General features: G+C 34.8%; 1 protein-coding gene across 4 annotated transcripts in view; it reads right to left on the bottom strand.

The window, feature by feature from the left end:
* Window positions 1–15763, bottom strand: part of PTPRD (protein tyrosine phosphatase receptor type D) — a 2148730-nt gene that overhangs the window by 173041 nt on the left and 1959926 nt on the right. For all 4 annotated transcript variants that reach the window (XM_081238160.1, XM_081238163.1, XM_081238162.1 and 1 more), the window contains 3 exons: window positions 15049–15318; window positions 11708–12289; window positions 1891–2024 (listed from right to left, as the gene is read on the bottom strand). In XM_081238160.1, the coding sequence (XP_081094286.1) occupies window positions 1891–2024; window positions 11708–12289; window positions 15049–15318 (986 nt within the window). The remainder of the gene's footprint in view (window positions 1–1890; window positions 2025–11707; window positions 12290–15048; window positions 15319–15763) is intronic.

Below are 15763 nucleotides of genomic sequence, written 5' to 3'. Positions count from 1 at the left end.
AAAAAGAAATCACATACTCTTCTAATAACTGTTAACATCATAAAGGGCTTTTGAAATAAGGCTTTTTTACTTGAATGTTGTAACTTATTTTTATGCTTGAAATCTGCTTTTGAATTTTAGCAAAGATATGGCTGTCTATGGGTAGTCAATCTCAGACTGAACTTGAGCCTGTAGTAAACCTTAAAATGCATGCTATTATGTAGTCTAGTAATGGCATCAATAATCTTATAAGGCTTTTTATCGAATAGCATTTGCTGTTCACACAAACAGAAATCAGTCAAGGGCAATTCAGAAATAAAACTAGAGAAAACACCCCTAGGGTGTTCTGGCTTGCAAATACAAAATTTTCAAAAATTTTAGATTTACCAAATAACAAGAAAAAAAGGAATTTCCTAAATAAACAATTGTAAAGCAGAGTAGGTATGCCAATAGTCAAGTATCCATAGCGTTTCCAAAGGACAGCCACTCTCTTAACTGTTTTTATTTTATTTGTTTTTTAGTTGGGTAATGGTAAGTATTTAAAATAATTTAATGCTAATTTATGTCTTATTACAAACACCAACAGTTGTAACACGAGTACTTTACGTTATATCAGCACTTCAGTTCTAGAACTTTTTGAGTGATTAATTTGTATCAGCTTTGTTAGCTAAATCTAAAAGCATTGCTTTTAGAACCTGGTCTTTGGAGATTCTGCTCACTTCAAAGAGATGTAATAAAATAGAAGTTTACAGTAGCATATTAATGTATTATAGCATTCAAAATGATGAGCCACAAGTTAATTGGTAATAGTTCATTCAGTATGTGAGTGTTTAAGAAAGGTATTCTTTTTTAGAACTTAGGGGGTGTTTTGCTTTGTGAAGATATTTTTAAGATAAAGAATGCTAAGAGGTATAACAAAATGGCTTGGTGGGTTGAGTTTTCACATATAGTTTTACCAACTTTTTTGTCCTAATGTTCCACTTAATGGGTTTTACGATAACAAAAGAAACATTCATTACTATCCCTTTCTGAAAATATTAGATGTATCTTAATACTGATTTATATAATCTATTCAAAGTACACCCGAGGGCCAGTATATCCTAATGGTTAAGAACACAGATTCTGGAAATTGTCTAGATTCAAATTCCAGCTCTACCATTCAGTAGTATGAGGCTTTGGGCAAATTATTTATTTTTTTCCGTGTCTCCATTTTGTTATAATATGTGAAATAGATTAATAATAGAGGCTGACTCATAGCACTACTATAAGGATTGACTTAATATGTGTGAAACCATTATTATAGTGCCTGTTAATGTATGTGTTAGTTATTTTGATTTTTATTTCTCTTTTCAGTAACTATTAACAATTTCTAGCCTTCCACAGTCTGTTATTTTATTTGTGTAACATAAACTATATATATATATATATATATGTACTTTCACATTCATATCAAACAATTATTGGCATATAAACAAACATTTGCTATGGGGCATCTTTCTCTGAAACCAGTTTAGACAAATTATCTACCCAAAGCCTTGGAGCTCACTTAGTCATGTGTTAACAGTGACTTAAGCATTTTAATGCAGAAGACAAAGAAAGGAAATCCCCAAATCTCAAGGAGTATATTCTTTTACAAGCAGATACTTCCATAAGTAACTTAGAAACCTGAATTAAAAAAAGAAATTTCCAATACAGACGATAGCTGTTTTTTGTTTCTTTTGTCCTAACCCCAGCAAGTCTCCAAATACTCTTTCTGTTTTTTTTGGTCAAGCTTCTCTTTTGATGAATAAATCTTTTCCACCAAGGTCCTCTCTAAATATCTGACCTTTTAACAGAACTTGGGCAAGTACACAAAATGAGAGCAGTGCTTGGGTGTAGAGAATGACGACAAGGCGAAAAGCACAGTCCTACCTCCTTTCCATGCTCCCCGTCTTTGTAGACCAGTTCATAGTTGGCAATGGTGTCTGAACGTGGAGGCGTCCAAGAGAGCAAAATACTTGTTTCGGATTCAGGTTCTGCCTTGAAGTTTAGTGGCTGCCCTGGCACTAAAATCAGGGAGGCAAAGGAGTGAGCTCACCATCACCAGAAATATTCAGAAGTTCTTTCATTAACTGTTTAAACTTTTCACTCAGTGTCTGCACGTATTAGCTTAATGGAGAGCTAGGTTCCTTACATTGTCCAAGTTAGCCTGTCAATATAAAGCCCATTTTTCCTCCTTTAAGGGACAAGAACAATGTTATAAATACTGTGCTTGTCCCTGAGTGGTTTAATAGTTAGGCAAGATGTGGAATTAGCAAATGTAGAATATATCAGTCTCTGAATTCAACTTTAAGAATAATATTTACTTTATAATATCTTTGTAAGTAATAAATGTGATGATTTATATAAAGCACTTGGGATAAATATTGCCTAAATCACACCAATTGTTAAATACATAAAAGCTATTGTTCTTTTACAACTGAGTGGGAACTTATTCTCTAACGCCACAGTTTACTTTTTAAATTATTTCCAATTAGGTTTATAAAATCCCACCTTTACTCCATTAACAATACCTACAGGCAAGCAGAATCATTAGTATTTTTTTCTTACCAACCCATGTTTTAAAAAGATGTAAAAAAAAAAAAAAAAAAAAAAAGAGAGAGAATTTAAAAAACTAACAATTCTTTCTAATCTCTAAATGGCTTTAATATGAGTTAATACACTAGACACGATATAAATTTAATATTGTCCCTAGTGAGATGGAGCTAAATTACTACACAACTTGAAAAGTGTATAGAATACATTTATTACCACAAATATAGGAACTTAACAGAGGTCATCTATAATTCTCGTATTAGTCATGTAATCCATGCAATAGACAATCTGGAAGAGCTATATATCATATGTAATCAAGAATGGGACATCAATCCAGTTGAAAGCATCTTACCCAAATGTTGAATTAGAATAAATTTTACTAACCCCAACCTCCTAGTTAGCAACTAATCCCACGAGGTCCTCTATCCATTATACGCAAGGCTAATGCACTTCAGGGCATCAGTGGCACAGGTACTCTTACTTAAATTGTTCTCAGCCAATGTCTACTCTAATTGGTTGGTGACCATGCCTTAGTGGCCATTAAATATTTTGATCATTACCCCGGATATTGCGGCATGTTTCAAAGTGCCATAGCTGAACATATGTCCATATTCCCACAAGTTCACATGAGAATTCCGTGTATATTTGTAAAAAACAAGAATAATACTTCACACCAGAGGGGAAAAGAACATCTAAAGTATTTTTGGCAAATGAGCATGAACATTCAAAAACATATACAAATAATATAACTTGTAGCTGATGTATGACATCAATTTCTTAAACAATACCTAAAGCATCATTTTCACTAGAAAGAAGGTCTTTGGAGATATAAAACGCATTACTTTCTTTTCTTTCTATAGTCATCTCTCTGTAGCATGATGAAAAAAATGCCTTTTGTTTAAAAAAAGATTAGAATCTAAAGGGGTCTACAATGGTTTCTGGAATCAATCCTTAATCATCATTTCATTCCTCTGGTCTGTTAACCTGTGAATCTGTGTATGTGTATATGTGTGTGTGTGTGTGTGTGTGTGTGTGTGTGTACACGTGCACACACTCATGTTTGGACTGATGCTTAAGGCCACCAATAATCAGTGCTTCATATTTCTAATTTCATTCATTTTCCTTTCTCTCCTTCCGTATCACAGACCTTGAGATACTCATTAATTTGATGCCTCCAGGAATGTACTTTCTGAACTGAGTATCTATTTTTTTTTTTAAGTACCTGCCCAGTGGGTGACCTAACACAGTCACTCAGACTGAGAGGTGAGAGGTAGAGACAAAAGAAGATAAAAGATCAAGAGCAAGAGAAGGTAGAACAGAGGGAAATAAGAAAAAACAATCAGGCAAATAGCAAAACAAATAGAAAATGCATTACTTCTAAAAAGAAAATACCAATAGCACAGGCAGGAGCAACCATGGAAGCCAAGAATGATCAGACAGATGGGGAAATTATGATTGGATTCTAATATTCAGATCATGAAAAGTTTTCTCAGCCTAAAAACACACACGCCTATGCATATGTATGCAGTCACTTTTTTTTCCTCTAGTTTTATTCCCTTTTTCTTTCCCCAACTTCCACACGTCTGGGAAAGAAGAACACCTTGTGATAACTTCTGACTTAAACCAAACCAAATAAAGTGCTGTCAAGAATTAAAAACATGGACAGTGTTGAACGGCTGCTCTCAGGATAATAACTGCTTGTTATGTATTTCCTCCGTGCTAAGGCTAATAAGAAATTGAGTGACAGTGACTGAAAACATTGTGGGAATCCAATTAACTTTTTCTTACTTAAACTGTTTACTTTTTTGCTTGTAATTTGTCTCAAACAAATTCCTGGTAGGTCTCAATGTTTCATCCTTGTTTAGCGCCACACACTTCCTTTAATTCTCTAATTCTGTTTGGTTCTATTCAGAGCCCTCTCCTTCTAAATAATGAGATAGCTACATTAAAGCCTCAGAGGGTGTACTGTTCATTTTATTTTGGGACAAACTAAGTAGGAAGTGGCCACACGACTGGATGGTGAGTGTCTTTGAATAATACAAACAGGGTTCTCCTCCTCTGCTTTCAACATCGTCTTCTTTCGAAGTGGTCTGGAGGGGAATTTAATAGATTTTAAACTTGTGTTCGAAACACCAATGCCTAGAGGTGCCAGGCAGATGACTTAGATGAGTGCAGAGGCCATGCAGGCCCAGGGTCAACGGGGGAGTGCCTGGGACAGCAGAAGGAGTTAGTGATGCTCAGAGCCAGGACGCGGCTGCCTTGTGGAATGTGGGTCCAGTCTTGTCCAAGCTTCTGATTTTTCAGCAGAAGTTGATAATGAATCTTCTAGGTAAAATCTTTTATTTTTTTACAATCAGAAATACATTGAATTAGTTGAAATTAACTGAAAAACACTCTATTAGGTAAAATGTGTCTACAGACAAAATCCAGCATAAGGACCAGGGCTTTAAAAGATCTTTTTATTATATCAGACTCTATGCCCATACATGTCTTAAGGGTGACACTACTCAGACTTCCTTGGGAATTGTGGATTCACCTAAAGATGTTGCTTCCTCAGGACATTTAGTCATTCCTGAAACAACCACAATGAAGCTGAGGCTTCAAAGGAAAAGAAAAAAGCTGTGAAATTAATGTATTTATTTATACATTCCCCAAACATAATAGTCCTAATGATCATAATATATGTTTACAAGAAAACACGTTAGTGGACTCCAAACTGTCCTATTTACTTTGTCTGTGCCACTTGGTGACACAGGGAATACTTCATCATCTGTCAGTTAGATTTTTATACCAAATACTGTGGCTACGAAGGTTCTATTAACATTTATATTTGTTTTCTCCATATCCCTTCTCCCTCCTTCCCTCCCTCCCTTACTCTCTTCCTCTCACTCCCCCCCTCTATAGATAGACAGATAGATAGATAGGTATAGATATTTGTATGTATATATATTTAATGCTCTCACAGTCTTGACACCTCAAACTGACTGACATTCTTTTATCTTCACTTACTTCATGTTTTTCTATATATATTTTATTTAAGAGCTTTTTGTGCTGTAGCATTTTCCTCATCAATTAACCAAAGATACATTTTACAGAAATTTCCGAGATTCTGGAAAACACACGGGAGAATAAAAAGAACCCATCCAGAAACCTTAGTGCAATCATCTACATTAAAAAAAAGATGTGCTAATGTTGACCATAAACCAATAGAATTTAGATGTGGAAAGAGGAAAGAAAAGTAGCAACACAAATTTTTCTTTAAAATTATGTTTAAGAAATCCTTATATTTGGTAAAGTGGTATTGTTATACCCTTCTTCTTGATTGCTTATTTAATGTCCACAAGGAAGTATAAATATGAGCTATCAATTCCCTAAAATAAGATTATAACCCCATTGAGAAATGGAAAATATTTGAGTAGTAATACTAGTATACTCCATATATCTGAAGGCAACTCACAGAGAATGGAGAATGAATAAGAAGCGAGAAGAAACTCTACATGTCATCTGAACTCTGATAATATTGGAAGAGATCAATATTAGACTAAATTTTAGGGAATATCTCTGAAGAGAAAGGGGTTAGCACATATAAAATGGCTAAAAAACAACTTCACCTTACCGTAATATAAATATGAAACATTAACAAAAAGACTAAAAAACACATTATTACTAAAATGTCTAGTGCTCTAGTAAGGTACATATTTTAAAATGTATCTAGCATATTGACAAATGATAATAACAACAATAAAGGCAACAGCCAGAATTATAGTGGTAGTAAAACAAAACAAAACAAAACAAAATTCAAACAAGGAGTCTGATTTGTAAGTGCCGCAGATATATCATTGACAAAATAAGTACTAAATACACAAGCACCCGCACAAATCTTACTCTCAACTGTCATTAAACATCAATAAGAAAAAGTTAAAATTTTATTACAGTTGTATTTACAACCAACACTCCTTTACTCACTGCTAAAACTATTTAGAGAGAGAATTCAAATGGGGCTAATAATTTTTGCTATTGGAAATCAGTCTTTTCTAGTTTGCTTATATAGGCCTGTTGATATATAGTAATGAAATGGTTTATAAAGTACTGGAAACCTAAAGCACAATGTCTCTAAAATGTCATAGTTTTATAGCAATTTTGCTTCTTCAAAATGTTTAAAGTTGATGTTACTCATTAATATTTATTTATGAAATGTGTATAATTATTTTCCTTCCAAAGACCCATACTATTTAGGTGTGTACATATAAATCAGTACTTTTCCCAAGAATCTATTAAATGCATAGAAGTATTAGAGGTTAGATATGTTTTCTAAAGAAAGTTCAGGAAAAGACACACATTAGGATTGAACAGCTTTAGAATGCCTCCCATTAGCAGGAACAAAAAGCAACATTTATTTTAGTGCATTAGGTTTAAGATGTTAATTTATTACATTTCCTTATCAGAATTTTATTTGTACTTCTTTTGTAAAATATAGTTACCCTATGTTCTTATTATAATTACGTACAAGAGAAAACTATATAAGACATCCTTCCCGAATGTGTTTTTTCATAGCAGAGACTTTTTTTCTAGCACAACATAAATACTTCCCTTGTCAATGGCCATATGGTCCACGTATTTTCAAGGTGAATTAGTTGCAAGTCACTATAATGCCAGAAGTTAAAGCTATGGAAAACTTGGAAGAGTAACCAATATTTCTAGAAAATAATCATTTTAACCAAAATCTTTTCATATTTAAAACCATGTAAAGATTACTTAATAATTTCATCTGTACTAATATTCATAATTAAGGGGATATATTACTGACTATAACATCGATCATATTTTGACTTTCTGTATTACCAGAAATATACAAACTTACATCAATCCTCCATTTATATCAATACATGTGACAATAATCTTAGATAAGATCAAAAGTAATAATGTCCCTCTTAAACTCACTTTATTTCTAAATACTGTTTCTGCAGAGTCTGATTTTAAACAAAAATAGGAATATTATTGTCAGGGAATTAAAGATAATAAAATGAAATGTATACCTTTTAGATAAAGTAGACAAAAATGTGTATCTCTGGGTATATGAAATTAATATTTGAAAAGTGCATGCATGTTATTGATCAGTAAATTTTTGTAGGTTTGGAAAAGATAAAATTGTAGTGAGAAGAATCATAAACTTATATTTTATATAACCTAACTAAAAGAATATTTCATAATGGTTTTATGTCTTTGCCTAGCAGTGATCCTATGAATTAGCTAGTCAGGAGCAGCTCAGAATTAATTATATCAGAACTAACATCATTGTATTTGGCAGGTGTCCACTAACATCAAATGGCCTTTGTTAATTAAGCCTAGAGAACAGATCAAATCATTGTGCCATTTTGGAAGGTTTTCTTAGCCTATTGATCTCGGCAAGCACAAGTCATTATGTCATTATATATCTTCTCAATCAATGGGTATTAAAATTATAACTATTATGGAAGGTTCTTGGAAATATCTTAATGTAAAAAAAGTTAAACAGAGATTGAGAACAGCTATTTTAATGCATCTGTGATCCATTCATCTAGATTGTTTTTTAGGTCCGGAGTCCCTGGATCACATTAACTCAGTTGCTCCTGTCACAATGCTACCTTCACTGAGTTATGATTTACGTTACATTATGTCCCCTGGTAATACAGAAAAACAAAATATGATCTATTTAAACATCAGTTCTGTATCTTTCATTAAACTGTGACAGAAAGCATTACTGTCATTTCGTGTTCTGAATATAAGGATTCTCATGATTCTCAAGGATTCTTATGTTTTGGTTGAATTTAGTTTCAGTAACTATTTGGTTTCTTAGATAGCTAAATCCTTCTGTCATAAGAAAATAATATTATGAAATGCTACAGATTTGTATGTTTAAATTTGTAGTTAGAAAATTAAGAACCAATCTTAGTGACCGAGTATGATAACCTTCTATAAAAAAGGTATTCCTTCTACTTCTTTTAGATTAACTTTTTTTTTCTTTTTTTTAAAATATCTAAATGGCTTAATGTACTTCTGCACTGGGATAACCTAATAGCCACCTCAAGTATTTCAGATGCAAATCATATATAATTCTTTTTTTAAAAAAATAAATTTATTTATTTATTTTTGGCTGCATTGGGTCTTCTTTGCTGCACGAGGGCTTTCTCTAGTTGCGGCGAGCGGGGGCTACTCTTCGTTGCAGTGAGTGGGCTTCTCATTGCGGTGGCTTCGCTTGTTGCGGAGCAGGGCTCTAGGCATGCAGGCTTTAGTAGTTGTGGCTCACGGGCTCTAGAGCACAGGCTCAGGAGTTGTGGTGCACGGGCTTAGTTGCTCCGCAGCATGTGGGATCTTCCCAGACCAGGGCTCAAACCTGCGTCCCCTGCATTGGCAGGTGGATTCTTAACCACTGCACCACCAGGGAAGTCCCATATATAATTCTTGAATAGAGATATGAATACATGACACCCTGTGTTTCCTGCCTCTATTCATTTATTGAGCACCTAGTGGGCACTAAAACCTAGTAGGCACCAAAAAATAAGACATTAGCAAATTATTAATTTAAAAGATAATGGTGCTTAAAAGTATCTAGAGTGTCCACTTAATGACCCAAAGGAAGTTCCTGAATGGAACCTATGACCCAAAGGAAGTTCCTGAATCTTTTTACCTTCATTGATCCTCAATTTACTCATTGGCAAATGAGATAATTCCACATCTACCTAATTGAGCAGTAAGAATTAATACACCTATTAGCAGAGTTTCCAGCATATGGCAGTTATTATTATGATGATGATTTATATATTACTGAAGTTATAAAATATTTCTATCCATTATCTAATCGATACCCTTGTTACGGGTTGAAGTGTGTCCCACAAAAATTCATATGCTGAATTCCTAACACCAAGAATCTGAGAAAATGACCTTATTTGGAAATAGGATTGTTGCAGATGTAATTAGTCAAGATGATATCATTAGGTTAGACCCTAATCCATTATGACTGGTATCTTATAAAAAAAGGGAAATCTGGACGCAAGAGACAAGCGTTTAGGGAGAATGCCATGGGACCATGAAGGCAGAGACCAGGGTGATGCTCCCACAAGCCAAGGAACAGCCAAGACTACCAGCAAACCACCAAAAGCTAGGCGGGAGGCCCAGCATCTCCCTCACAGCTCTCAGAAGGAACCAATCCTGCTGACACTTTGTTCTTGAACTTCTAATCACTAGAACTGCAAGATGATAAATTCCTGTTGTTTAAGCCACCCAGTAAGTGGTATTTTGTATGGCAGCCTTAGAAAAAAAACCACTACCACTAAACTCTATAAGGTGGTTATTATTTTAGATGAGAAAACTGAAGTTCAGAGAGATGAAGTAAGTAACTTGTCCAAGGATATGGAGCTAAAAATGGTAATTTGGGATTCAAACCCTGGTTATGTTACTCCAAGGTCAGGGATTTTTAAAATATCAAAGCTGAAACATCCAAAAACCTAAAAGTAGAGTATAGGTATATACTCTTCCTATATACTTTCTTATATCCTTTAATGGTTATGGAGCTGCTAAAATAATATAATAAAAAAATAATCTCTCAACAGTTGACTACTTTCAGTCAAGAAAAAGAACAAGATTCACTGATTTCTACATTTTCCAATGAGAAACTTATGGAAAAATTAATCTACAATATTTTTATGCATATTAATATAACAAATAAATACAGAAGAAATGGAAAAGCCAAATAAGGAAGGCATATGGATGATTTTCACTATAATTATGATAAAACACTCTGTAGTTACTTTTTTGATATTAGAAAAAAGTGATAAATCCATGAACAAACCAATAAGAACCAAATAACAGTATGAAAATAAAATAAAGCCAGGCAAGCTGTAAACATGCTCTGAGATTCCTAGTAGCCAAGGCAAACAGGTAAACGTCCTCAGACACAAGATTCACGAAGCCCACAGCATAAAAACAAGTCCGTAGTTAAACATAAGTTTATCTAGTTCTGACACCTGAGAATATTCATTAACTCATTCCCAGAATTACCTATGAGTTATGACTACAGATTATAGAAACCATCTCCAATAACATGATTCTTATTCTCAGAACAAATGAATGGCATGCCACCAAAACACTCACAGATTAATGCAAGTTTAAGAGGTACCAAGACAATAGGAGTCAAATGAATAGCTCTCAGATATTCAAGAATAAACGTAAGAAGACAGCTGCTATGGTTTTCCCATCCCACGACAAAACTGATCACTTTGAACCCAAGACCAGAGAAGTCTGATATCCTCTTATGAAAATAAAACTACAGGAAAGGCCAAGTTTTCCTTCATAAAATAGTTTGGCCTCTGCTCTAATACCCAGGAAAGTGGCTGAATAAGGCCCCAAAGTTTGATCTTAGATCTTGGTAACTGTCTTTCTTTATCCCTGAGGCTATACAAAGAAAAAAAGAAAAGAACATTAAGGGAATATTCATTTTTAAGCAAGTTGCTTCCTGGCAAATATAAGCCATTTAAATATCCAAGGTCCCCTGACAAATGGTTTTATTTGTAACTCTATCTTGAACCATCCACTCCTTCACAAATTAAATAAATTTTGGGACTATTCTATAGGAGTTGCTAATACAAAGAAGCATAGTTCTTCTATTCTCAAAATGCTGCATGGGGGATGCATTTGGCCAACTCCTGCAGAAAGTCTTCAAGTCATTTGGGTACAAATTAAAAAGAAAGGATGCTACATATAGGGGTACGAGAGTAAGACGTACAAACTACTAAGTATAAAATAAGCTACCAGGGTATATTGTACAACATGGGGAATATAGCCAATATTTTATAATAACTATAAATGGAGCGTAACCTTTAAAAATTGTGTATCACTATATTATACACTTGAAACCCATGTAATATTATACAGCAACCATACTTCAATTTAAAGAAAAAGAAAGGATGCTAAATGCATCCCCCTTTTAAAAGGACTGTATTATTTATAGTCTTTCAGTGTCCATGCCTGTTCCTTTCCATATGCCTAACTCCTTACTTAGAAACTCTAAATCTCAAAAATGAAAACTTATACTATTTTGTTCTTTGTTTCTGGCCTTGCCATTTCTTAGTACCAGCTCCTCCCTTCTACCCTACTCCCCATCCAGGACCAGACTTACCTCCTGTCTGAGTGATGACTTGTATGTCACTTGAAAGAGGACCATCTCCAATTGAGGTAAAAGCCAGGACTTTGACAGAATACGTCTTCTGGGGCACTAAGTTGCCAATAGTAGTGATTTGGCTGTCAGCTACATTGTGTTTCATCCAGTTGTTAACATGCTGAGTGGGATCCATTGTATAATAAACTCGGTATCCTTGAATCTGTCCATTTGGCTCTTCAGGTTCCTTCCACTGTACCAAAATGGTGGTTGAACTCAACATCCGCGCCTGGACATCCCTGGGGGCACTGGACGGTGCTTGCTCTGAGGTCTGTGTTAGCACGGGCTCACTGGGAGGCCCTCGCCCGATGTTATTGACAGCAACAACCCTGAATTCATAATCCGAGTAGGGACTTAGTCCAGCGACACTGTAGCGTGTGGTCGCCACCCCATCAATTTCTTTGTAAGGTTCTTCAGAATTTTTAGGTTTATGCTGAATGATGTAGTAAGAGACAGGCTCAGGGTTCCCAGAGTCCCACGTCAGTGTGATGCTTGTAGCTGTGCTCTCAGTCACGACAGGAGTTCCTGGAGGTTTGGGTAAGGCTTACAGGGAGAAAAAGAAAGACAGTGAATACCCATCACTTTGAAGAAATCACGAGAATCCATAAACTCTGCTATTAGAATGACAGAAGTATGTACCTAGTAAAGATTTAATTAGATGAAATCATAGCAAAGGACAGTTTTCTAAGTGGTCAGGAAGACATGCTTAGGTGACAAATCGCAGTTTACTAGAAGTGTATTATAGGCATTGTATTTTGGGGCTTGTATCCAAATCCACCACTTATTAGCTATGAGATCCTGGATGTGTTGCTTAACTTCTCTTTGCTTTAGTTTTCTCATGTGAAAAATAGGCAAAATTGTATTACTGGAATTGTACTGTACAGTTGGGTAACTGTATTTCATGAGTTTATGGTGAAGATTAATGAGCTAATCCAGTAATGCTCTTAATATGTATCTGGCACCCTCAGAAAACAGTAGTTCCAATTATTACTATTATTATAACCACAAGCTTGGCCCATGAGACCCTTGCTTCAACAAAATGATATAACTAAATGCCAATAAACATTGAAAAAACCCAAAATTTTAGATATAAAATGAAATGGTATTAAATTGTTATAAAAGAAGAGTATCCATTTTGTTTTCAAGATGTAAGACATAAGCCACATTACTATATATTTTTTAATAAATAATCTGACCAATAATTTTAAGGTAATAAAGAATAGTAATTTCAAATCAATCCATTTCAAATTCACGCTTTTTACTTAATATTCAAAATATGCTGAAGGAGCTAAATTAAAGTCTATTCACAAATCACTTTTTTAAGTATTTTATTTTATTGTCATAATATGTATTCTATATCCAACATCAGTAATATCAGATTACAGCTACATGACAAACATTTGCAATTAAATCCATATTTTAGAAATCTCATTCATTCCTTTTAGCAGAAAGGCACAACTCAAAATGCTACTACTTAAGCATACAAACCATCAACACTGGTGGCCTCACCTGGACAGTGATTCTGAAAGGTATTGATATTAAGGAAGAAAGGAGAGTGTCACAAGCTGAATTTTTAGAGAAAACTCAGAAGGTAACACTCATATAATCAGCTCCATAGTCCTCCTCTTTTCCTTGTCAACTTAAAGGCAAAAAATACAACACTCCCTACAATGGTAACTTTTCAAGATTAGCAAACTTGTACTTAATTAGTGCTATATCCCCAATACCTAGAACACTGTCTAGTCCTGAGTAGGTTTTTAATAAGCACTGTGAACTGACTACCTGAATAAGTGAGTTCTTTCTCTCTTTAAGGTGCTTTTTGTTTTAATTCACTTTTTGCCTTCAAGATCCACCCTTATGTTTTATTTATTTATGTTTGTGGTGGAGGGGGTATAGGGAAGGAGCAAGAGTCAGGAAAACAAAGAAACTGAACAAAATATTATTTTAGTGTGACTCCTGCTTTTGAATTCTTGAGGGTCTTTAGTAAACCTTCAAATATTTAAAGCTGAGATGGTTAGTATGGGAAAGACGATTCAGTATTTGCAGATTACTCTAAGAACCATGGAATGATAATATTTGGCCTGGGGATTTTGCTGAAAATAATAATAGAAAGACATTTGTTTCAATATTCTGGCCTGGCATTTTTCTAGGAAGTGTATGATCTGAATTTCCCCTAGATGTCTTTCTGTATTCTTCAGGCAAGTAGAAATATTGCTAATTAAAGATGTGTTTACTGATATTTAACAGAAACTCTTAGTTTCGCTAAGTCACACTGATTATGCAGTACAGGTTTTGTATCTGTAATTTTGTATCTGTAATGGAGAATACTATGCCTAATACCATAATAATATGCAATAAAACATTACTATTTTAAATGACTCAATGTTGAAAATGCTGTGTACCTTGTCTTATGTCACATTATTGATTTTATATAGTATACATTAGGTATATGCACTTGGTCGAAAATATGACACCGATTACAATGTGTGCTGCATTTTTTTAGGATCACACTTCCTAGAAGGGGAAGACAACTTGTTTCGTTTTGCAATAGTTCCAGACATTTGCAGGAACCTAAAGTCACCCTCAGACTGACTCATTTTGTGAAAGTTTTCTAAAATTCTATAAACACTGTATAAAAACAACTGGTATCCTCACACACTCATTTTTTACCCCCTTTGATTCAAAAGTAACCATGGAATATAGTACCTCGGTTATAGTCAGCACACTTATTTCAAGAAAAGAGTATTTGTTGGGCACTTCGCTTACATGAGGTGAGAGCTAAAACAGAATATAATCACACTTGCATTTTGATTTTTAATGGTAGGGTCTATCAAAAGTTTAAAGCCTCTATTACTAGACCATGTTGATTTCAACTCTCTCTTTTTTTGTTCCCCCTTTGTCTTCTGGAATTTTGAGCATTTATTAACACTTCCTTGGATTGTTTTTGTCATGTGCCTCTTCTCAAGGTTCTGGATAAATATAAAACCTGTACACATCATTCCGACCATAACGGCTGACTATGTCGAGCATGCTTCATCCTGACCTGTTAGTGCCTGAGCCTGGCCTTTAGTTAAATATTTTGATGATTATCACGACTTAAGCTGTCAATACTTTTAAGAGAGAATCTGCCTACCTAGATATGTGTATCTTATGTGATACCACAGATATGATTGGACTATGATATCTGAAACACTGACTGATAAATTGATACATTTTAGAATTCCAAGGACAGATTTTGTAGAGGCATTAGTCAGCTGACTTGAGGGTACCCAGATCCTCCAAGCATGAACCACTGAGCATACCTTTGACAGTGATCTGGGCTATTGCTTCAATGACACCCAGTGTCGACATAGCAACACAGGTATAATTTGCTGACTGTCTTACATCATTCAGCTCTAGGACATTTCTTCCTATTGGCATATCATCTTCAGGTGTCAGATCTTCTGCCCCCAACATCCACTTCACATAAGGCATCGGTGACCCCACAGCAACACAGGTGATATTAACACTTCCACCTGGCATGATTTCGTGATTAGTGGGTGGGATAGAGAATCTTGGTGGGACACGGCGAACTGGAACAAAACACAAGGGAAGATGATAAAATATACAAGGCAAGAAAAAGCGGCTTGATTTAACACATGACATGCACTGTACAGACACAATTAAACAGCTGCAACATATTGTGGACTGTCCAAAAACAAAACATGTAAAACTGTGAATAATGCAGACCATACAAGTATGGTGTGTGTATACACAGAAACATTTATTTAGTTTAGTCATTGATATCTTAGATACATTCATACAAAAGTTGATTCAGACCTACAAGGGCCCCACAAAAAAACTATCTACAAACTAACAATACACAAACATCATGCATAAGATAAACACGAAAACATATACATGCATGCATATAACAAGGATTCTATGCATGCATGTATATGCAGGAAAGGGGGCTGGAAGGTCACCAGCGGGTTTATCTTGAGTATCAAAACCAGCTTCAGTGATGTGCTCTTCCAG

This window comes from Mesoplodon bidens (genome assembly GCF_964165515.1).
Source record: "Mesoplodon bidens genome assembly, chromosome: 6".
Lineage (NCBI taxonomy): Eukaryota > Metazoa > Chordata > Mammalia > Artiodactyla > Ziphiidae > Mesoplodon > Mesoplodon bidens.
The sequence above is the reverse complement of the archived record's forward strand: the minus strand, read 5'-3'. Positions and strand labels throughout refer to the sequence as shown.